At 42.0% G+C, this 24,841-nt stretch overlaps 2 protein-coding genes across 2 annotated transcripts; both read left to right on the forward strand.

The window, feature by feature from the left end:
* Positions 1-2,962: 2,962 nt before the first annotated feature.
* On the forward strand, positions 2,963-5,089 carry LOC114936338 (uncharacterized). Its single transcript, XM_029309512.1, has one exon. The coding sequence runs from the start codon at positions 2,963-2,965 to the stop codon at positions 5,087-5,089; it is 2,127 nt and encodes a 708-aa protein (XP_029165345.1).
* Positions 5,090-5,140: 51 nt separating this feature from the next.
* On the forward strand, positions 5,141-6,095 carry LOC114936337 (uncharacterized). Its single transcript, XM_029309511.1, has 2 exons — positions 5,141-5,437; positions 5,532-6,095. The coding sequence occupies exons 1-2, from the start codon at positions 5,141-5,143 to the stop codon at positions 6,093-6,095; spliced, it is 861 nt and encodes a 286-aa protein (XP_029165344.1).
* The last annotated feature ends 18,746 nt before the right edge of the window (positions 6,096-24,841 follow it).

Here is a 24,841-nt window from a genome sequence, read left to right on the forward strand (position 1 = left end):
AAAATAAACTGCAACGATTGCGATGCGACTTACATAGGTCAGACTAATTGTAAGCTATTCAGACACTTACGAAACAATACTTCTTTCTGCCTTTGTAACTTAATAACGCCGCATTTTCAGTCAAGACGAAAACAAACAATATTAAGAATATATAATTCTGTACCAAGGGGGTTAAAGGGGTAACACAGGAATTATAGATCTAAACCAAGGATACTGTTTTCTAATCAACGAAAAATTAATTTTTGTTGACAACAATGATTTCTTTATACAATTATATATATATCTTTAGATGTCTCGTCAAAATCTTCGTAAAAATCTAATAATTTCTTACATATTCCACTCCTTTCGTAAAAATATTGTACGGCAAATGGAAATGTTTTTATGTTACCAACGTTTGATGTATCTAAACTTATTGCAAAATAATGAGTCTTTCAAATCTGATATAAGTTTTTCTCGTAAAAAGAAAGTAGTAAATGTAATTGTAGCTGGTTTAGTTCAACCACACGCTATTTTGGCAGCAACAGCTATCTGGAATAATTTTGTTGATATTTTGATTACACAATTCAAACTATTATAACTTAAACCATGCTTCACATTATGATAGACAAAAGCTATTTTTGCATTTGTGATTAAAGTTTCCTCCTTTAAAGCTTTTTTTCATGAAAAAATTGCTAACGCATCTTGCGGTCTTCCTGGACGATTACAATTTTTTATGTTTAGCCAAATTGGCATGAATCTAAATATTTCATAAATTAAAATAATCTTCAGAGTTACAAATAATTAAATGTTAAGGACCGTCAACACGTTTATTAAATTCGAGTCTGTCTATTCTGTAAATTTATGTCGTTCAAATTGGTCGTTCCGCCAAGTCGTTCGATCTTGCTTATTGTGTCAATAGTTTCAAATTACTCGCGTTATTCGTATCAGCCTCGCAGTAACGGCTGTCCTTTGTGATTATCGTCTTAAAAATTAAATATTTTGGCATGATTCTCGTCGTCAGATTCTCGTTCGCGAAAGTATCCTTTGACTTGTTTTCGACGTCTCTTGTTTATTCGTTATTCTATCCTGACTTTCGCACGCAGAAAAAACCTTGAAGCGTTTCCCGGTCAAACTGTTTTGCTTCTTCTCGTATGGGCAAATTGAGGAGCGAATCGGCGTTCCCGCCGATTCTTTGTCAGAAGCTAACGAGAAATCATACGATCGAGATCGCGTCCGCACCTTCAAAATTAGAACAACTTGGCCGGACTTATTGTTAGTAACGGGAACGCGGAACTCTATCTAAGTGTCGCGTCAGTGATCCGATTCCAGCATTATACTTAACACGGACAAAGTGAATAAATGACAGTTTTGTTAATTTGATTAAACAATTGTGCATTTTATAAATCTGTTACTCTCGCTCGCTCCCGTCTTCAATCTTCAGTCTCGCGGTCGCAGTCCACTATCATTCTGTCTCTCTCGCTCCTTCTCAACGCTATACCACCTTCTCTCTCATCGCACATTCAACCCGCATTCTCGCGGAGCGGAACCCGCCGCATGCGTTCACGACATTCGAGTTGAAAAACCCTCGAATCACGAACATTAAATACACACAAATTATTCTATAGAGTAAAATAAAATATAATTGTTCGAAAAAGAGACGATCACAATATAGATAAATTCTCGTTTGATTTACAACTCTTGTTTCAAAGAACCAGTCCTCGGACAAATAACATTTGCTTCGGATTCTAAGGAATTATTTTCCTTTAGTTTTTCTGACATTACCGTTGCTGCCGAAATCTGACAAACATCTCGGTGGTCGATCGTGATTGGTTGAAGAAATCATACGACCGACACCGAGTATGTTTTTGTACTCGACTCGGTAGGGAATATTATCGAGGATTGAGCAGAATCGTCACTGTGAGACGAACCTTGATAGCGTACGCATCGTCCGGATTTTACGCGCGATCAGTACGGAAGTTCGTAGTTCGTACAATTTATCCGGGTCGGCTTTTGATCGGTCTAGAGAGCTTCGTCTTGTTAAATCAATGGTGTTATTCTGGTGTTAAATATATACGTTTGTTAATTAAACTCCATTGACTTATTATTATTATTCCACCCGGGACAAGTGACGAACCGGTAATAAAAAAAAAGATATATATTAGTTGTTTTTTAAATTAGTGTTTCACGCGTAAATCGAAGGCGGGTGAACATTAAATGGTCCTTCGAGCCGGATCTGGAACTTGTCACGCTAAAAACAGTACTTCGAGAGAACGATAGACGAGTGTGATTGAGACCGCTGCCGCGAGTGATGCAAGAAAGAACCGAAAACCGATCAGGTGATCGAAGCTGACACGGTACATAAGTTGACTGTAAACAAGAAGACGCATTCCGCTGTTGCCGTGAAGAGTTCCGTGCGGTATTTTAAGGAAACGTCTTCTCGCGTGGAAAAGTAAAAAGCGAGTGATCGAACAAGATTTCTGTGCAGATTGAAACTATCACAGTCAAAGTGCCCCTGGCGCATTAATAACGTTAATGTATTGTGCTCCTCAGCACACCATACACGCGTGTGCTCCACGTGATCCGCAAGACAGCACCGTAAAAAACTGTTGTCGCGCTCTTTAGTGCTTCACACAACGAAGTGAAATAATCGTGCCCCGTGGATCACGAACTTTTTCTTGGTGACCTGCGTAATCCGCAGTGCCACTTTCAAGTATTGTTACCGCGTTCTTTAACGCTTCGCAAATTTAAGGGTGACTATCGCGTTCTTTAGCGCGTAACCTGAATAATTGCACTCTGCGTAATCCGCCGAGTCGCGCTCAAGCACTATTTACGAGCTCTTTAGCGTTTTGCACAGCCTAAGTGCGATTGTCGAGCTCCTTAGCCGACTGAAATACGACGGTCAGTCGTCACTTTAACACTCTACCAAATCGCTCTGCGTTTGGTGAAGCTTTAATGCCCAGCTGAGGCCCTACTTCTCGCTGTTATGTCGAGTGACCTGCAGGAACTGCTCGTCGAGCAATCTGCCACGATCGCTTCAATCAAGCGAGTACTTTCCAATTTTAAAAAACTTGGCAAGGCGAACGTCACCTTATACAAGGCGAAGAATCGACTGGAAGGCCTGGAGACCTTATGGGAGAAGTGTCAACAGCTGAACGTCCGGCTTCTCCTCGCAGCATCACCCGAGGAACAACGAACGAACGGATACTTTACCGCAGAGGTCTTCTTCGAGGTTGAGGACGTCTATCACGAAGCCGCGGACTATCTCGCTGATGTAATCGGTAAATTCACTCGATGCGAGTCGAACGCGGCTCACTCGGTAAGCGACACCTCTATACGGGAACCCTCTATTGCGTTGCAATTACCTCGTATATCTCTGCCGAAGTTTTCCGGTAATCTAACGGAGTGGGGAAATTTTCGCGGAATCTTCGAGTCACTTGTTGCCTCTAAAGAAACGCTATCGAACACTCAAAAATTACATTACCTAAAGGCGAGTGTTACGGGCGAAGCCGCGTTATTGATAAATCATATCCAGATAACAGACACGAGTTACGACGCTGCGTGGAAATTACTTGTAGATGAGTACGATAACCAATACGCTATCATCTTTGCGCACATTCAAGCCTTTACAGAGCTGCCGATTATAAAAACGGAAACCGCTGCCGATCTTAAGAGGTTGCGAGGTGTTGTTGCCTCGTCATTGGCTGCGTTAGATAATTTAGGCAGACCGGTAGATCAATGGGACGATTTGTTAGTTTTTATAATCTCTCAAAAACTTAGTCCACGCACGCGTAACGAATGGAATCTGTTACGCGGAAAAACAAGCTCTTATCCGACTTACGAAAATATTCGTGATTTCATGACGTTGCGAATACGAGGGTTGACGGATCATTATAAAAATATCGATTCTTCGCAAAATAAAATTAAAGGTTCTAACCGCTGCAGTTATAATCGCGCCTCTGTACACAGCGTGACCGCCGATAAATGTTTGAATTGCCCCGGCAATCATCGGTTAATGCAATGTGATGATTTCAAAGGTAAATCAGTTGAACAGAGAATTCAGCTTCTCCGATCAAATAAATGTTGCTTCAATTGTCTAAAAGTCGGCCACTTCCCTAACGATTGTTCGAGTCAAAAACGATGTAATGTGTGCCGACGAGCGCATCATACGCTCCTACACCGGGACGTTAATGCTCAAAAGACGAATGTAAATTCTGTCGCGAATAATGCGACGCTCAACGCTCAACCGTCTGCTACTGCCTCTGAGGCCCACGACAAGTCCGCTGTTGTCTCTGTTCAAACGATTAGCGCTCCGATAAAAAATCCACCGAATGTACTGTTAGCTACTGCGTGGGTGATTCTTCGCACGGTCGAAGGTCGTAAATTTAAAATACGTGCGTTATTGGATCAGGGTTCTGCCGTTAGTTTTATTTCGGAGTCATGCCAAACGCTGCGCACGAAACGTTACCGCGCGAGATTACTGGTACATTGCTTTGGTGAACAATACAGTGGCGTAGCGAAAGCGCAAGTACCGCTCAAGCTCGAGCCGTGTCAAACGCAAGGACCTTCTTTACCTCTAAATGCTTTCGTATATCAAAAAATAACGTCGTACGCGGGTTCTCGAATAAAACCTCTCGATTCTTGGCCTCACTTAAGTGGATTAAATCTCGCGGATCCCGATCTGTTTAGCAATCACCCGATTCATCTGCTCCTCGGAGCAGACATATACGGCGCTTTGTTACTGCATGACGTAAAGCAAGGCCCAAGCGGAACTCCAACGGCTCAGCTCACTAAACTAGGCTGGGTCTTATCCGGTTCCACCGGAACTTCTACTCAAAGAACAGAATCGGTTCAAACGCTAAATTGCGTCCTGGACCCTCCGATAGATTCTCTGCTCCGTAAGTTTTGGGAGATCGAGGAGATTTCTTCCGACTCTCCGCTGTCGGAAGAAGATCAAAAATGTGAGTTGCATTTTAAGGAAAGTCATACGCATGCCAACGACGGCCGTTATATCGTTCGGTTACCGTTCAAAACCGATCCTCCGCTCGAGATCGGTTCTTCATACGAAATTACCGCGCTTCTATATTCTAAATTAGAAAAACGTCTAGATTGAAATTACGATCTTGCCAAACGATATAACGAATTCTTGTCGGAATATGAAACAATGAGTCATATGGAGGCCGTTACGGATGACAATAAGCCACGCTTTTCTCTGGTTTATATCCCGCATCATCCGGTGCTCCGCGAGTCCAGCAGTACAACGAAACTTCGCGTCGTATTTAACGCGTCGTGTAAAACTAGTAACGGCTCTACGTTAAATGATTATCTGATGACCGGACCTAAGTTACAACGCGAGTTAGCCTCTATTATCCTGCGATGGCGACAATTCCGCTACGTGTATACAGCGGATATTGAAAAAATGTTCCGACAGATTCGCGTTTATCCGGATGATACGGATTTCGTACGGATTTTCTGGCGATCCGCAAATGATAAACCTATTAAAGCCTATCGATTATTAACGGTTACGTACGGCACTGCTCCTGCTCCTTATTTAGCCATGCGAGTTCTTAATCAATTGGCTCTCGATGAAGGACGCATTTCCAAAAGCTCAATCCATCGTTCAGGAATTTATATACGTCGACGACGTGTTATTCGGCGCCGACGACGTTCCGGAGCTCAAAGAAAGCCGCGATCAACTTCAGTCACTAATGTCGCGTGGCGGTTTTTACTTACGCAAATGGGCTGCTAACGCGACCGAATTATTAGACGATATTCCGGCTGGCGAGCACGAATTAGCTGTCGAACGAAAACTCGGTGAAGACGACCAGTTAAAGGTACTTGGTCTCACGTGGAGACCGCAAGAAGATTCGTTTTGCTTCCAAATAGATATACCTACTGCCGACTTTAATACTAAACGAACCATTCTATCATTTATCGCAAAGGTCTTTGACCCATTAGGATGGGCATCTCCGATAGTAATTACCTCTAAAATAATGATCCAAGAGCTGTGGATCAGAAAATATGACTGGGATTCTCCTGTATCTGCCGAGTTATTAGAGCCGTGGAGAAAGTATTGCTCGGAATTTTCCAAACTAAATGAAATACGCATCCCGCGCTGAACTGGACGACATCGAGAAAATTTAGCTGTCAAATTACATGGGTTCGCAGACGCGTCGACCCGCGCGTACGCTGCTGTCGTTTATTTGAGAATTCGTCACTCGTTCAATAAAATTTCAGTAGTTTTATTAACAGCTAAATCAAAAGTCGCCCCAATTAAAACAATAAGCGTATCGCGAATGGAGTTGAGCGCGATTGTATTATTGACCAAATTACTCGAATGGGTGCAAAATTCGTTGAATTTGCAAAAAGCGCCTGTATACGGATGGACCGACTCGTCTGTCGCCTTAGCCTGGTTACAAGGCCATCCATCGCGATGGAAAACCTTCGTCGCAAATCGCGTATCTGAAGTCCAGACTCAACTCCCTTCGGTGCAATGGAATCACGTCTCATCGAGCGATAACCCCGCGGACTGTGCGTCGCGAGGTGTATCGCCGGCTGCATTCAGGGACTTTACGCTCTGGTGGCACGGCCCTGCTTGGTTAAGTTCTACGGAATCCGCGTGGCCAATTCATAACCATAATCAAAATCGACCCGACGCTAATCGAGAAATCGTTGAATCTGAAATAAAACTCTCTTCCGTGTGTCATACTCGAGTCTCCTCGGAATGGGAGCTACCGCATATAGTTTCTAGCTGGACGAAATTAATTCGAGTTACCGCGCTCGTGAAACGATTTATTCAAAAATTAAAACGCGAATTTACTGCGCCAAAAACGACGGAGTTGTCAGCTGTCGAGCTCAAGGAAGCTTCCCTTTTTTGGCTTCGGTACGTACAGCTCCATCAATTTCCGTCGGAAATTAAGGTTTTAAATGCGAAAGGTTCAATTCCGAAATCCAGCTCCTTGTCGACTCTCTGTCCTTTCCTCGGAGAAGACAAATTAATACGCCTGGGCGGGCGGATCGAAAGCTCGCCGATGAGTTTTAACGAACGGCATCCCATTATTTTGCCGAAGCATCGCATCTCCGACTTATTAATCGCGCACGCGCATAAAGCCGCCCTTCATGGTGGCACTCAACTTACGCTACGAATTTTACGACAAAACTATTGGATAATTTCCGCTCGCACCAGCGTCAAATCCCACATTCATAATTGCGTAAGATGTGTCCGCAAACGCGCGCGTCCGTCGCAACAGCTGATGGGGAATCTTCCCGTTCATCGAGTCAACCCATCGCCCCCGTTCACGCATACGGGCGTCGATTACGCGGGACCGATGAGTATAATTCCAGTCGTGGGAAGAGGTCAAAAATCGAGAAAGTATTACGTGGTCGTATTTATCTGCCTTGCGACTAAGGCTGTTCACTTAGAGTATGTGGACGACTACACTACTGCCGGATTCCTCGCTGCTTTCAAACGTTTCGCGAGTCGTCGTGGCCTCCCGTCAGACATTTACAGCGACAACGGCACGAACTTTCAGGGCGTAGATAGGGAATTGTACTCCGTTTTTCAAAGACTTATCGCCGATCCTGAACTTAAAAACACCGTTGCCAACGACAACGTAAAATGGCATTTTATTCCTCCCGCCGCGCCGCATTTTGGCGGACTCTGGGAAGCCGGCGTAAAAGGATTGAAGTTTCATCTTAAAAGAGTAACCGGCTCGCGTACATTGTCGCAAATCGAGTTCGCTACGCTACTGTGTCAGATTGAGGCGTGTCTAAATTCACGACCTATTTCCGCATTACATGACAATCCGAACGATTTTTCTGCGATTACTCCGGGCCATTTTTTAATCGGCCGCCCGTTAATTAGTTTACCGGAAGAGTCGAATTTAGAAATAGACTCTGACCGTCTCTCGCGATAGCAACAAGTACGCGCGATGCTCGAACAGATCTGGCGATCTTGGTCGGCTGATTATCTGCATACACTTCAGCAACGACAAAAATGGCGCGAGAATCAATCAGATTTAAAGATCGACGAATTAGTATTATTAAAAAATAGTCTTCTTCCTCCTTCTAAATGGGAACTCGCTCGAATAGTAGCGGTTCATCCAGGAAAGGATAGCCATGTCCGCGTTGTAACGTTACGTACCGCAAAAACAACTCTGAAGCGACCAATAACACAGATCTGTCGACTACCGATAAATGCGAATTATTAGCTTTTAGATTAATGCGCTCCGCGAAATGAAGATTTCGCTCGATTACCGTCTCAAATAAGACTATGTCGCGACGTCAAATTATGATTATGTAAACATAAGTACAATGTGATACCAAATGTCAGCGCCATACTCCGTTATCATCTTCGATCTATAACTATTGTACTTAATCTGTACCATTTCTTCAACCATGTATCATGTAATCAACTGCATATTTCTTTGTTTTGCAATGTTGTCTTAAAACCTCTCTAGATCGCTCAACCCTGAAGGACTGGACTTTAATCTGTTTGAGAAGTAATTATTTCGTTACCTATCCGGTATACGAGGCGAGCGGGATGTTCGAAAAAGAGACGATCACAATATAGATAAATTCTCGTTTGATTTACAACTCTTGTTTCAAAGAACCAGTCCTCGGACAAATAACATTTGCTTCGGATTCTAAGGAATTATTTTCCTTTAGTTTTTCTGACATTACCGTTGCTGCCGAAATCTGACAAACATCTCGGTGGTCGATCGTGATTGGTTGAAGAAATCATACGACCGACACCGAGTATGTTTTTGTACTCGACTCGGTAGGGAATATTATCGAGGATTGAGCAGAATCGTCACTGTGAGACGAACCTTGATAGCGTACGCATCGTCCGGATTTTACGCGCGATCAGTACGGAAGTTCGTAGTTCGTACAATTTATCCGGGTAGCTTTTGATCGGTCTAGAGAGCCTCGTCTTGTTAAATCAATGGTGTTATTCTGGTGTTAAATATATACGTTTGTTAATTAAACTCCATTGACTTATTATTATTATTCCACCCGGGACAAGTGACAAACCGGTAATAAAAAAAAAGATATATATTAGTTGTTTTTTAAATTAGTGTTTCACGCGTAAGTAGTAGTAGTAGTAGTAGTAGTAGTAGTAGTTAGTAGTAGTAGTAGTAGTAGTAGTAGTAGTAGTAACATTTATTTTGTGGTTACAATTTACAAATACATTTCTATCAACATTTTTACGAAAAATTACAAAAACATTATTTACAAAAATCAACATAAACTTAATCTAACTTAGCCTAACTTATTCTAAACTTAATCTACTTGATTTCTAGGGGGTTGAGTCTCCACACCGGGTCGCCCTTACGGCCTTCTCCCTTTAGCTTCCGCTCAACCCCCTAACACACACACATACATCTACGCCGTCATTAACTGCTAGGCCTTTTATGACGATATTCTTTCTCTTTTCCTCCTTTTCTATTATTTCCCACTTCCTTTCCATATCCCCTACTCTTTTTTGTAATTCAGACCCTATTGTCTCCCCCTTCCCTCTCTCTCCCTCCCCCTTTTCCTCTAACTTCTTCACCAGTCCTTCTATTCTTCTCGTCATACCTTCCATGTTCTCCTTTAACTCCTTCTTCTCTTCTCTCCATCTTTCCATCTGCTCCTTACAATTTCTGCTTAACTCTTCATCTCTCCTCTTATCCTTTTCCCCTGCTCCTTTATCTCCTCCCTCAATTTCCCCATTATCTTCCTCACTTCCTGCCACATATCCTGTAACAGTCTCTTAATCTCTCCCTTTTCCCCTTTTTTACCTCCTTTCTCCGGTGATCTTGTTATTTTATTACTTCTCTTAAAAATCTCTACGTTCTCCTCCCCATTCTTCTCCTCTAACTCCCTTTTTTTTCTCTTCAACAAATCCTCTATATTCCCTAGGCTACCACTTCTTTCTTTTCCTTTTTTGCCTAATACTCCTATCACTCCTCCTCTCTCACCTCCCCTGTTTCCTTCTTTCTTTCCGCTTAGCATATTTACTCAACCCTTAGAGTCTAATTCCTATCCTCTTTCCTCTCTATATTCTCCTTTTTCCGTGTTTTCCTTTCTACCCATTTAGCACCTCTCTCTGATCTCTCTACTTCTTGCTTCTTACTTTCTAAACTCACTAGCTATTCCCTAGCGCCTGCTTTCTGTCTTTCTGCTCCCCTCTTTCTCTCTATGCAATCTATGCTCCCTGCCCACTATCGTCTGTCATCCAATTCTCTATCACTCTTGTTCCTACGACTTCTTTCTAACTATTCTCTCTCACTATACTTTTACTCTCTCTTCCTCCTCACATTATCCTCTCCTCTTTCACTCTATACCCTCTAATCTCCCTCAAATATCCGCACTCACACTCCACGTGTACACCGCGTCTGCACCGGAAACGTAAGTCCTAAACGAGCTAATATAATATTAATTTAAGATGTCAAATGAAAATTTATTATTACAAAAAGAACCACATAACACAAGTTGTTACAACCATATGCGTACGTTTCGACTGTACAACAGTCTTTATCAATACCTTAACTTTTACATTTGATACATAATAAATTAATAAGATAAACAATAAAACATATGAAAACGAAATAAAAAACTAAAGATTAGAACATTTATGTCTAAAAGCATATATTATCTCGCACATTAATGAATTGCCTATGTTGTCTAAAATGTTTCGCAATGTTACAATTATAATTAATTATCCAAACCATGTTCCAAGAAAAGAGAAGAGAAAATTGTCAGCTCAAGTTTGTCATTAGTAAGTGAAAAGTGAGGCAGTCAGATCTCTTTAGGCGTCTATCTTTTAAAATTTATAGCTCGGTCCGTGGTTAATATATTTTATTAAAGATGTGCTGTGAATGTTCATATTAAATTACTTTTTTTGAATTTCCAGAAGAATAATTATAATAAACTTACATATGTATCAAATTTTTCTTCAAATTTATGATTATATTTAAACTGCCCTTTACGTGTCATCGTGTCATCTAGGAATACACCTCTTTATTACTTGGCAAAATTTTTACATAAGATAATATATAAGGCAATTCCGAAACCTGATTCGGCTATTTCTGATAATTTCCAATTAGTGAACAAATTAAATGGTTTATGTGTGGATAGTGATGTGAAGCTAGTTTCACTAGATGTTGCATCATTGTTCACCAACGTACCATTGGATATGGCTATTAATAGTTTAATTAACAGATGGGGGTATATTGAAAAAGAGTGTATTATTCCACGAGATGAATTTTTATTGGCAATTCGTTTTATTATGAACTCGACTTATTTTATGTTTAATAATGTATGTTATCAACAGACTTTTGGCACGCCTATGGGTTCCCCCCTCTCACCGATCATTGCGGATATCACGTTGCAAGATTTGGAGAGTAGAGCGATTGCTGCGATTCCATTGTCATTTCCATTTTATTTTAGATATGTTGACGATATCGCGTTGGCGGCCCCACCCTCCATGCTTAAAATAGTTTTAAACACGTTCAATTCTTTCCATCCTAGATTGCAGTTTACCATGGAGGAGGGGGTTGACAACCGATTGAATTTTTTAGATGTCACCATTATTATAAATAATGGGAGCATTGAGTTTGATTTGTTTCATAAGCCGACGTATTCAGGTAGATATTTAAATTTTGAATCGCAGCATCCTCTCTGTCATAAAAAAGGCACCATTATCAGCCTCATAGATAGAGTTTTTTGGCTATCTCATCCGAAATTCCATAAAGGTAACTGAGTCTATGATTGGAGTTCTTTTGTCTAATAATTATCCTCTCAATTTGATATTTCAAACATTGCAAGCGCGGTTAAAAAAGTTGTTCTTCCGCTATAATAATAAGTTGCATAACAATAGAGCAAATATATGCAATGACAAGATTCTAACGCAGAAAAAAGTTTCGTACTTTAATATTCCGTATATTAATAATGTATCGAAGAGAATCGAGGACATTACACGTGATTTGGATGTCATTCCATCATATACAGCTATTAACAGTCTCCGTAAATTCATTAAAGTACACAAGGATAAATTACCAAGGAAACTCCATAATAATGTAGTTTATAAAATTGATTGTATGGATTGTGATGCGTCGTACGTAGGGCAGACGGGTAGATTGTTGAAAACTAGGATGAAAGAACATCGCAACAACATAAAAAGAAACGCGTCACAATTATCAGTCATATCGGAACATAGATTATTGAACCATGAATTTAATTGGGAGGATGTAAAAGTCTTAGACGAGGAGCCTTTTTTAGGTAAACGTTTGATATCCGAAATGATCCACATAAAACGTCAGAGGAATAGTTTAAATTTACATAGCGACACTGATAAATTAAACGAGAATCTTGATCTGTTAATAGAAAAATTTACCAAAATCTAGCTTTGTGATTTTACATAGCCGGGTTTTTTTGTTAGACTTTTGACATGAGTGCCGATTAGTTTAGTTGTTTTTATTTTTATTTTCATATTTGTTTTTTGCGTATATATGTATCGACTGTGTCGAGGTAGAATACCGCACAGTCGTTAGAGTGATGTGTCACGTGTAGCATCGTCTTCTCTCTGTTTTTGCTGTCGGGGTGAGTGTTCTTCCCGGTTTTTAATTTTTAATTCTTGTGAATTGTTCTACGTTTAATTTATACCATGTTGATTAGTGTTGGTAAGGGAGTCACTGCTCTGCTTCCTTCCTGACGATGGTCACCGTTAGGGAGACACTCCGACGACCGGACGGTTTGAATAGGGAGGAGAATGATATTTAATTTATTTGCGGATTGTATGTATACGAGTTTTATAATTTTCTGATTGTACCGATTATCTTCTATTTTTGTTTCTTTGTATTTTGCAGCTACTGAAGAAGACCCGAAGTGGGTCGAAACGTTTAGAATTTAATTAATGAGTTTGATTTGAGATCTCATTTTAATTTATTAATTTTGTGCATGTCATCCGCACAGGCTCCGATTGCCGTCGAGATTTTATTTTTATTGTAACACAATAATTCGAGCTGAGATTAACAGTTTTTTTATATTATATTTAAACTGTTCTTTGTACTTAGTTATGTTGATGGATTTATGAGACAGATACGACTAATGCCTAATCTGACTAAGCACCGAAGTAAATAACAATGTTTTTTAGCTTGACTCACCTAATTTTACAAGAATATCAAAATAACTGTTATCAAGCAACTCAGCGTCTTTGTTTAAATTGATGCTATTTTTTTGTTCTTTGATATGCATCATTTCTGAAATTAATTTTTTATTATAATTTCTTTCATGATCTATTATCTTAATATTCTCCCAATGGAATACATGTGATTGATTCTAAATATGTTTAGTTATTACTGATTGTAAGAAAAAAATTTTTTTATATATTCTTCTGAGAAAATTCTTTTTGATATTTTTGTGACATTAAATTTATTTAACTTTTGACCTTTTTACAAAATTTGTTTATGCACACTCCCTCTCAAAATAAAATGTTTTCAGAAGAATATATTACACTGCCGAATTTCGACATTTTAATACATTTCAAACACATTGACGTTAAAAGCTGAAAAAAATTGTTCGTGTATATCTACCCTCAAAAAAAATTTTTTAGATGAATATATTACGCTGCCTATAACAATTCCAAGACAATAAAGAATCAATCTTTAACATTTCATTTCAATCGGTCTACGTGTTTTAAAGATCATTGCGAGGACAAACAAATAAACTAACAAATTCTGCGTCTTTACATAAATAGTATAGGTATAATTATTTCGAAATTGGTACCAAAATTTTGCAAATTTTTTCGGTGATCGCTACTATGTAGTTTTTTAAAGTTTCATACTCCCATTCATTTACCCGCGCACCCACCCATTTACACATTTATGAATTAATTTTTTACCGATTTTCTCGAAATTGTTACCACAATACAGTTCCAAATTTTTCGAAGTAAAAACATTTAGCTTGATATCTCAAAATTTAGGAAAATTAAAAAATGCATATTTTTAAAAATTAAAATTTAAAAAAAATCGACATTTTTTACCGACCATCGCAAAACTCAATATCAAACATTATTGAATAATAATTTATTTATGTAAAAAAATATACTCAAATATCTTAAAATTTATTAAAATTAAAAACGTTTTTTAAAAATTCAAAATTAAAAAAGAAATGAATCCTTTCATTGATTCTCGTCAAATTTAATACCGACCATTTAATGTTATTCTATTTATATAAAAAAATTGATCCCGATATCTTAAAACTTACCAAAGAATAACAGACATTTCTCGAAAAATTCAAAATTTTAATATAAATAAAACACTGTATGAATTTTTATAAAAATAAGACTAAGTAAAAGTGTTGTATTACTTGTATGCCAATTTTGGGCTTTGTAAATTAAATACTTCTTGAGATATTTAAATTTAAAATGCACACATACATTCATACATATAAAATTTAAAAAAATTTAAATTTAATTTAAAAAAAAAGTTACTTTTCGATGTTTTGGAACATTCTGAACACACTGGCGTAGAAATATAAAAAAAATTTTTTTACGAAAACAGAGCTTCCTCTAAAATTAAAAAAAATTTTTTAATTAAAAAAAAAATACATAGTAATCTATTCCGAAAATTTGCAACATATTGATATCAATTTGATAAAAATCGGCCCATAAATACGCGCGCGCGTGGGTGGGTGCGTGGGTGGAGGTGTAAAACTTTAAAAAAATTACATAGTAGTAATCTCCGAAAAATTTGTAAAATTTTGGTATCAATTATGAAAAAATTGATTCATAAATATGTAGGTGCGTGAGTAATTGGGGGTGTAAAACTTAAAACAAACACATAGTAACCGATCCTTTAAAAATTTGCAAAATTTTGGTACTAATTTCGAGAAAATCAGTCCATAAAGGTATTGATGCGTGGGTGGGTCGTGGGTGGAGGTGAAAAACTTGAAAAAAACCATCTAATAATCATTTCCAAAAAAATTGTAAAATTTTGGTACATATTTCGTACAAATCTGTCAATAAATGTGTGAGTGCGTGAGTGAGTGAAAACTTAAAAAAACCACACAGCAATTTTCTTTAAAATATTTGCAACATTTTAGTACAAAGGTGAAAATCGCTCCATAAATGTAAAAGTAGTTCGCGGTCATACATACAGACAAACGGTACTTATATATACATATAGATAAACATATTAAAATAAAGCATTACACATATAAAAAGCTAATAAGAGCAGAAGTAATATTACGGTTTTCAAAACTAATTTATTACATTTAATCAATATATACTAATAGAAACAATAAAGTTTAAATTAATATAAAATTATAAAAATAAACTCGAAAGTTAAAACAAATGAAAAAGCGAACGTTTCGATCCAATTTTTTGGATCTCTTCAGCGCAGTACACAAAGCAAATTAAAATAACCAAAGTCTAAATGTTTAACGTATAAAAGTCTAATAAACATATTTAAACGCGGTTACATCAGTAAACGAAATAAAACGTCGTAAGATTAACATTAAGATGATTCTCACTAAGCCATCACATTTACGTTACTGTGGGAAGCGATTCTCTTTAGTTTTCTGACTACGAGGTTGGCAGGTGTTAAAATATAAAACATTAATCGCATCCTATAAATTAAAATAATTTTCTCATTACACCTCACTAATTATAAGATCCAACAATCAAGTGCGTTATGAAACAATAATCTAACAAATGGTATCAAAAAGATATGCTAATAAAAACTTACATATATTTATGATGTAACAGTATTTTAATTGTAACAGTAACAAAAATGACGCTAGTGTAATCCTCATGTCAGTAGAACGGCTCAGAGGAAACTGAAGCTCAGTTGGAAACAAAAAGTGACAAACAACTATAATCATTTTGTGTTTGTTATTTAACTGTTATAGTCTGAATGACTATAACTATATTATATTAAATATCATATTAGTAATAAATTAGTAAGTCGGCATTATGGAATCGTTTGAGAAACGTTCTCGCGCTCTCGCGAAGCGCTTATCGCGAGAAGACGCAAACGCGACAGAAAATAAGCGAAACGCCGGAAACCGCGGATTGCAAGCGAAGAATTAACATGCTTCGCTTGCACCTAGATAAAAAACGCGTGAATAAAATTAGCCAATGGGAGAGCTTTTCTACATCTTCTCCCAAAAGATGTAGAAAAGACAAGAGATCACCGCGAACGGAGAGCGAGGCGATGAAATCAGTCGCTAACAAAAATCCAGAGAGACAAGTCGCTGATAGAAATTCGACAAGACGAGTCGCTAACAAAAATCCAGAGAGACAAATCGCTGATAGAAATTTGACAAGACAAGTCGCTAATCAGAATCTAATTACGTGTCAAAGACAAGCCGCTGAACACAAAACTATCGCCTGTACTCTAACTTTGCCGAGTGCGGAAATATTTAACTAACCTCCTAGGTGGGATGCGACAAAATAAATCAACTCCAGAGTTAAAGGGAATAAAGATTTATTAAAAAACTGAATCTAATCTGGAGTGGAGACGCCGCCTATTCTTAGGATCTCCATCCTTTAAACGGCTGAGACCCGAAAATTCTCTCGTGCCTCACCCGAGGCGCAACATTTTGGTGGCAGCGGTGGGATTATCTCAATCACAAGACCGACGTCGTCCCCATCATCCACAGCGACGAAGACCTGTAAAAACATGTTGTGCCTCGGGTGAGACACAGAAGGGATGTTGCCGGATTGGGAAGTGGACTTCTGAATCGTCTTTCTCCGTAGATTTTAGTCTTGTTAAATGTAGAATTCCCTTTCTTTATTCAATATAGGTATGCAATTTTAACAAGACTCGGCGTATGGTTATTTATAAACCTCTGGTAACTTTGTTTCTCTTTTTCGCTTGTTTGACGCGACTCTAGATTTATCCTGACTTTAACTAACGACTCGTCTGATTGCGAGTCGGGAGTTATCCTCGATGTGACTCGGGTGATTGGTCTAATTGAACTCACTCTCTGTTCACTCCCAAGTTCTTACGTGAACTCGGTTTTTCGTTATTTCGTTTAGAAGGGGTGCCTGGCGACAGGCACCCGATTGATGCATAGCTTTTGTATACGCGGCTAGATTTTGAGCTAAGAGCTGTTCGAAAGATGAAGCTCTTAGCTTGCGTCTTCGCGGTTTCCGGTCCGCTGCTGTATCAGCGATCTTCACGCGAATTTTATATCCGTTAAACTTATAATTATAGCCTTTCGGGCTATAACATCCCTCCCCCGTTAAAAAAGAAAAATGGAGGTACGAGGTTTTTCGTTATACTTTTCATTTTAACAATATTTGCTTATGTTTATATCTTATTTTATGTACAATTATAGTTTCCCCGAAACATAGTAGGTTTTATAATTGTTTCTTAAAATCTAGTACTTTGACTTCTTTTTAGGATTGATCGCGGTATTTTGAAGTCATTGTTTATTATTACTCTTGGCTGTTTTTTGTTTTTATTTTTTTTTTTTACTTATTATCTATGCTATAATGGCTATTGCGGGTACTGTCGTTGCTATTCCGGTAAATGTCATTGGGTAAACAAATTGCTTTTGTGCAAAAAAAAAAAATTTGTTTGTTGTTTTGTAAGTCGTTGTCTATAGTTTCTGTCTGTTTCATGTAATTGTCAATTTGCTCAAAATGAATTCCTGGACTGTGTTTGAATTCTGTTATCTCATACGGTTGACCCTTCTCACTTTCCTTCTTGAATACTGCAGCATTGCAGGCTAAGAGTGAGAGTGCCTTGTACTGATATACATATAATTCCTTTTACTATTTTATCTCTGATGGTGAGTATATACTTTTGTTTGCAATTTTTTATCAGGAAAGAGAGGCGTTCGTTCTACGTGTCTTCTGTCGTCACCCTTTAGTCTTGTGACAACCTTTGCTTAATTAATACAGTTGCGTCGTCTAGTAAAAAAAATGTTTGAAGATTTGTGGTTCGATTGCTCGCGATGCCATATAAATTTCGTGCCCTGGTAGGAACCGATGTGTTCCTTGTGCTTGCAGTTTCTTAGCCGTCGGGGGCCGGTTGTGGGGCCGGAATTGTCGACCAATTGTTTTGACCGGGCTCTTGGGGCTGTCGCACGATATGCGGCTAACTCCTTTCCATTTTCTTTACACGTAAGTGTAAATGTGCGGTCTGGTGTGCGCATTGTGCTCAAAGTTACTTTGGTGCCTCCCGAGGAAGGGTTCATGATTCCGGCTATACGCGTTTGCTCGTCCGACTTGCTGCTTCTGGAGAAAATCGATTCCTATGATCCCGTCGTATTCCATTGAGAAATCATTCTTTACGACGTGAATCGCGTGTTTTATTTTGTTTCCGTTTAACTCAATGGTCGCGTACATTTTCCCGATCGTTTTTGCATTGTGACCGGTTATTCAAACGAGGGTTATTTTATCATAGTAAACGGTCTCGCCCTTTAAGTGTTTCACTTTTATCAATGAAATCGTAGTTCCCGAATCGTAAAGCATATTTACTTTTCCGTGTTTTGCCTCTCGCATGGGCAGAGTAATTATATTTAAACTCGCTCTCTCTCTCGGCGTTCGGCGCACGTGTGTCACCTGATATTCCCGCGCGCGTGTCATCTTATTCTCTTCCTCGTGTTTCTCGTCCTCGTCGCTGCTTCGCTCAGAATCCGTATCACTTTTTCTCGGTTTCGGCTTTTTACGACTCTCGGTTACGTTAACGTTACGCGATTGTTTATCACCGTTTTTTCTATCGTGACTTGTTGTTTTTGGCCGTCCATTTAAAGTCCAGCACTCGTCGCGGTTATGCCCACGCTTTTTGCAATAGTTGCAAGATTTTTCGACGTTATTCGCACGAAAGAGTCTTTCTGGTTTCGGGAGCAAGTATTTGCTGCTGCGACATTCTCGTTCGTAGTGTCCCGATTTTCCGCATTTATGGCATTGCACGGCGTTTTTTGATGGTCGCGACGGCGCTTAATCATATCGATTTCGATTTGTATAGTAACTTGATCGCGATGCGTTTGTGCCCTTTACCTTTTCCTCGGCGGTTGCGGCAGTTATTGTCTCCTGTAGCGTTTGGTAATTTCGAGAACGAATAAGCAGTTGTATCTCGTTTGGTAATTTTGAAAACGAATAAGCAATTATATCTTGTCGCGTAGTCCTATTTGGAAATTTTACAAGGCTTGTTTTTGTATGATAGAATAATCCGCTTTTCGATGGCGGAGTGATCTTTTCCCTTTGTCATGGATTCGTATAATTTCATAGCTAAAGTATCGACGCGCGTTCCGTAAGCTTGCGCGCCTTCATTTATCTTTTGTTTTTAAGAATTAAACTCTATCTGCAAATGCGTAGTGCACCGCTTGCTTTGATAAGAAAGTTCTAATTGTCGCTTGAGTTTGTCATACGTCTGTATGTCTCGCGTTTGGAAATCTAACATTGCTTTGCCTTTTAATTTCGTACACAGAATAGCTCCCACCAACCCTTTCTTGTTAGCAGGGTGTATATTTTGCATAGCATAAGTGCATGCGCTTAAAAATTCTTGCAGTTTATATTGTGTCGTCTCGTTAAATTCCGGGATCATTTGTCGTGCTTCTTTTAATGAGATAAAATACTTATGAGGGCTTTGTCGATGTCTAACGTCATTCTCCGTCCGTCCGTACATAGCGTCATATCTTTTGTTGTCGTACTCTGGGTATCGCGTTTCTCCCTCGAGTGTACGTGAGTGTGTATCCCGGCGGATCTGACACCGTTCGTCAGCGTATGCGTTAGAATCATGAATCTGTTCGCGCAATATATTTATTTCTGTGAGCATTTCTCTACGTAGCTCTCGCATGCCTCTCATTATTTCGCGTAGCATAGGATTTTCTATGCCTGCCTCCCTATAATTAGGTGTTTCGCGCACCTCAGTTTCTTCAATGCGTCTATCTGTGTATTGCCTAATATCGCGAGGGTTATCTGTTCCTATATCGCTATTAGGGAGTGGTGTATGTACATCGACTTCCACGAGTCGATTATTGTCGCGAGCTATGGTGTCGTGAAGACGGTCAATCTCGCGGTCGATGGCACCCTCGGATACATCCATGACACCGTTTGGCGGTGTTCGCAACATGTTTTGATATTCGCTCGGATCAAAAATACTACTGTCGTAGGACGTGAGCAAGAATTCTCCGCGACACGTTACTAGGAGTTTGACTTACGCGTACTTTAGTTTTGTTTCTTAATTTTTTATTGGCGTCGATTTTTCCTTTTTCAAATAAGCTTTCGTCAAAAATATTAAACAGAAATTCGCGTTTGACTTTCCCGTGAGTAAATGATTCTGAGTCGCTCTCACTTGAATAAATTGCTTCTAATTTTATTCGCACTTTTTAGAAATTCTTTAAAGTTAACGGTAATGCTCTGATTGATCGTTTGGCTGAGTCGTTATGTAACCACGATTTATTCTTTAACGCTTGTCGGGGTGTTTCGCTCTTCTCCGACATTCACGTAATATATATAAAAAGTTTTATTCGGACCTACATTAATACGGCTAGCATAATTATCGCTCACTTGCTGATGCTGCCGGTCATTGCTCGGCGGTGTTGATGCGGCTGGCGGTCCGGCGTTGTAAGGTGATCCTGCGGGTCGCTGTACGGTGCGATGCGTTCTCCGTGTTGTCGTAGATCGTGTCCTTGGATGGTGACCTACTTCACGTCTGTTGATGCGTTGTTCGTGTGGTAGTCGTAGGTCGGCGTTGTCCTTGGACGTCGGCGATTCCTTTTGATTCTCTGCTGCTTATCACTCGTTGCACTGCTTATATTGTCCGCTCTCTCTTTCTCTTGTTCTTATTGTGGTTTCTGTTTGTTCCCGTTACTGACGTGCCCGTCTAACACATTTATTAAACATTAATAAGAATATTTGTGAGTCAGCTCTCCTATTTTTTAAAAAACTCCATCTTCATCTCGACTAAGAGCCAAACGCGATGTTATTGCGACAAATTAAGATTTAGAAATTTTTGGAAACTGAGGAATTTGAATCCTATGGTCGTAACATTTATTAAATTTTGTGTTTTACAGGTTTTCGCCTTGTGAGGAAACCTCGATCTCCGGCTATACCACCGCTGCCACCAAAATGTTGTGCCTCAGGTGAGACACAGAAGGAATGTTGCCGAATTGGGAAGTGGACTTCTGAATCGTCGGGGTTTCTCCGTAGATTTTAGTCTTGTTAAATGTAGAATTCTCTTTCTTTATTCAATATATATATATTGGTATACAATCTTAACAAGACTCGGCGTATGGTTATTTATAAACCTCTGGTAACTTCGTTTCTCTTTTTTGCTCGTTTGACGCGACTCTAGATTTATCCTGACTTTAGCTAACGACTCGTCTGATTGCGAGTCGGGAGTTATCCTCGATGTGACTCGGGTGATTGATCTAATTGAACTCATTTTCTGTTCACTCCCGAGTTCTTACGTGAACTCGGTTTTTCGTTATTTCGTTTAAAAGGAGTGCCTGGCGACAGGCACCCAATTGGTGCATAGCTTTTGCATACGCGGCTAGATTTTGAGCTAAGAGCTGTTCAAAAGATAAAGGGGGCTCACCCTTCGCAAGGGAATAGCCTTGCGAGAGGTGCTAAGAGTGGTCCGTACCTCTCGAGGTACACTGCCCCCGGTCTCGGGGGCATGCTCTCCGTTTCTGGGGGCTCTCCTCGAGGTGTGGAAGATTTCCACATCCCGGGGAGACGGGGCCCACTTCCCCGTTAGAGCTTCGGCTCGTATGTGGAGGCTTGTTTCGGGGTTTCTCGGGGGGGTTTTCCTTTAGGAGTTGGGGGGTGGGCTTCGGCGGCGGGGGCCGCATTGAAGGGTGCCGCGCGCGATTACCCGGGGGGCTTTGCCCGGAGGGTTTTCCGAGGGGCTTTGCCCGGAGGGGGTCGCGCTGGCGGAGGGATGGCAACCCGGAATTCAAACGCCCGGTGGCATGGCACCGTTAGGAGAAGGGACTGCACGGCGCTTCGGCGCTTCCCTTCCCACCATGCTCTGTGGCTCGGCACGCCTGCCGGGTAGGCGGCTTTTGCCCGGGGTCTTCCCTCCCCTCCGTCTTGGGAGGGGCTTGTTTCGGGGTTTCTCGGGGGGGTTTCCCTTTAGGAGTTGGGGGGTGGGCTTCGGCGGCGGGGGCCGCATTGGAGGGTGCCGCGCGCGATTACCCGGGGGGCTTTGCCCGGAGGGTTTTCCGAGGGGCTTTGCCCGGAGGGGGCCATGTCGATCGGTCCTAGGGACCCACTCGTGGAGCGGTTTCCGGGGACAGGGAGGTGCCTCAGGGTGCTGATGGAGAGCTTGCTCTCGTCTCAGCGTCCCTGGGGTAGGCCGCACCCAGGCCGCTCTGACGTTTCCGAGGCAGAGCTGGGTCGGCAGGGACGGCCACGCGTGGTTACCCGAGGGACATAGCCCGGAGGGTTTACCCAAGGGGCAATGCCCGGAGGGAACCACGCGGGTCGGCCGTCGAGGCCGCTCGGACATTTTCGAGGCGGGGCTCAACGGCGAGTGGGAAGTCGCGCCGGCGGAGGGATCGACATGGTCACCTGAGGGGCTTTGCCCGGAGGGTTGTCCCAAGGGGCTTCGCCCAGAGGGAGCCATGTCGATCGGTCCTAGGGACCCACTCGTGGAGCGGTTTCCGGGGACAGGGAGGTGCCTCAGGGTGCTGATGGAGAGCTTGCTCTCGTCTCAGCGTCCCTGGGGTAGGCCGCACCCAGGCCGCTCTGACGTTTCCGAGGCAGAGCTGGGTCGGCAGGGACGGCCACGCGTGGTTACCCGAGGGACATAGCCCGGAGGGTTTACCCAAGGGGCAATGCCCGGAGGGGACCACGCGGGTCGGCCGTCGAGGCCGCTCGGACATTTTCGAGGCGGGGCTCAACGGCGAGTGGGAAGTCGCATGGTGCTGGTCGGAGAGCGTGCTCTCGTCCCAGCGTCCCTGCGACTTGCCATCCTCGGGCCGCTCGGACGTTTCCGAATCCGGGCCGAGGATAGCGGAGAAGGCGCGTCGCGGTTACCCGAGGGGCATAGCCCGGAGGGGTTACCCAAGGGGCATAGCCCGGAGGGTGCCGCGGCCGCCTGCCACCGAGGCCGCTCGGACGTTTCCGAGGCAGAGCCCGGCGGCGAGAGTAGATATCTCCGATCGGTCGGGACCGTTACCTCTTCCGAACTGGCCGACCGGAGAGGCGCCTGCCCCTCGTCGAAAGCCTTCGACGAGGGGTGCCACATAATGCTGGTCGCCACGGCGTGTAGAACAGGGCCGGGGAGCGATGACCCTGTCCAAAGCGTCCGTGGGGCCCCCCGGGTGGCGCCGCCCATCACGGTACCCGCACCGTCAGAGGTGCGGGACCCCTGAAAGCCCGCGTGGGCGTTAAAACCCGCGCGGGTGTGTAAGGGGCTCGGGGTCGGGGTGCGATATCCCCCCGGCCAATGACGTACGTCCCCTCCCCGGGGAAACTTGGGGGCCGGCCTTGGGGTGTGGCCGGTCATGTTTCGGGGCACCCCTTAGCCGGTGGGGGTATACCCGGGAGGACAGGAGCCGTGATGGGAGAGTGGGATTCAATAGAAATGGTTAACACACGAAACAACAACAACAACAACGAAGGCGAAAACTGCGAGATTCATGGCCAACCTCGGGAAGAAGAGGGGGTTTCCATCACCCCACTTTACAAAGGGCAGGAATTAATTCCAGTTAAGGAGAACACCAGTGGAGTTAAAACTCGAGAGCTAACAATCTCGTTACAGCGGGTCGACTCAGACACGAGTCTCTCAAGCGGCCATGGGTAGCATGCAGAAACTTGAGAAAAAGAAAGGCCATAAGGTCGAGGTCGAGAAACAATTCGGCATCGACACCGGAGGATAGCAATCTGAGTAATACCCTCACCGACCCCTACGATAGTCTGGAAGAGGGAAAGAGGAATAACTCCGTGTTTAGAAGCCATACGAAGTTGCTGGATGCGGTGATAACGCACAAAATTGAGGACAACAACCAGCAACAACAGGACGATCTGCAGGAGCAAATATTGCAAATCTCGCAAAGCGCACAAATGCAGCAAATCCTGTTAAAAGGAAATAAGGAAGCGCTACCCTCAACCAGCAGTATTCCCGGTGCATAAGGGGAAGAGGAGAATTCCCCTAAACAAATTGGCAAAGCCAAGAAATGAGGGAATCACGAGGGGATTGGAAGAACCCCCAAAGAAGCAAAGAATCCCAAGGACTAGGAGCAGAGCGAAAGAAAACTCTGATGCTATGGAATTGGCATCAGAACATGAAGAAGGAAAAACGGTTCACGATGGCCTCATCTAAAATAATACAGGCCAACGTGAACCATGCTAGGAATGCCCAGGATCTCCTTGTACAAAACATGTGCGAGGATTCCTGCGGAATTGCAATCGTAGTTGAGCCGTACAGCCCACCAGCTAACAACAAAAATTAGGCTGTGAGTAAGGACGGCTCGGCTGCGATTATCAGGAGGAACGCATCCGACTCGCCACCGCTAAATCCGTTAAACAGGGGAGATGGTTTCGTGGTGGCATCTTGGGGGCCCATCACTTTTGTATCAGTATATATCTCGCCGAATATAAAAAAAAGAGAATTTGGTGAGAGACTGAGAATCCTGGAGCAGCAAGTGATCAAATACTCCGCCGGCCTTTTGGTGGTGGCGGGGGACTTTAACGCCAAGAACATGGCGTGGGATTCCCCGCGCACCGACTGGAGGGGCGGTGAGGTGTACGAGTGGGCGGCGCGAAGCAAAATGGATCTCCTCAATAAAGGAAAGGAAAAAACTTGTTGGAGAAGACAGGGCGGGTCTATAGTCGATCTGACGTGGGCGACCCGCACTGCGAAGAGGATTATACACGGCTGGAGGGTGGAGACGGAGAGGGAGACAGATTCTGATC

The sequence above is a fragment of the Nylanderia fulva genome, unplaced genomic scaffold (assembly GCF_048542155.1).
Source record: "Nylanderia fulva isolate GAGA-0341 unplaced genomic scaffold, ASM4854215v1 Scaffold56, whole genome shotgun sequence".
NCBI lineage: Eukaryota > Metazoa > Arthropoda > Insecta > Hymenoptera > Formicidae > Nylanderia > Nylanderia fulva.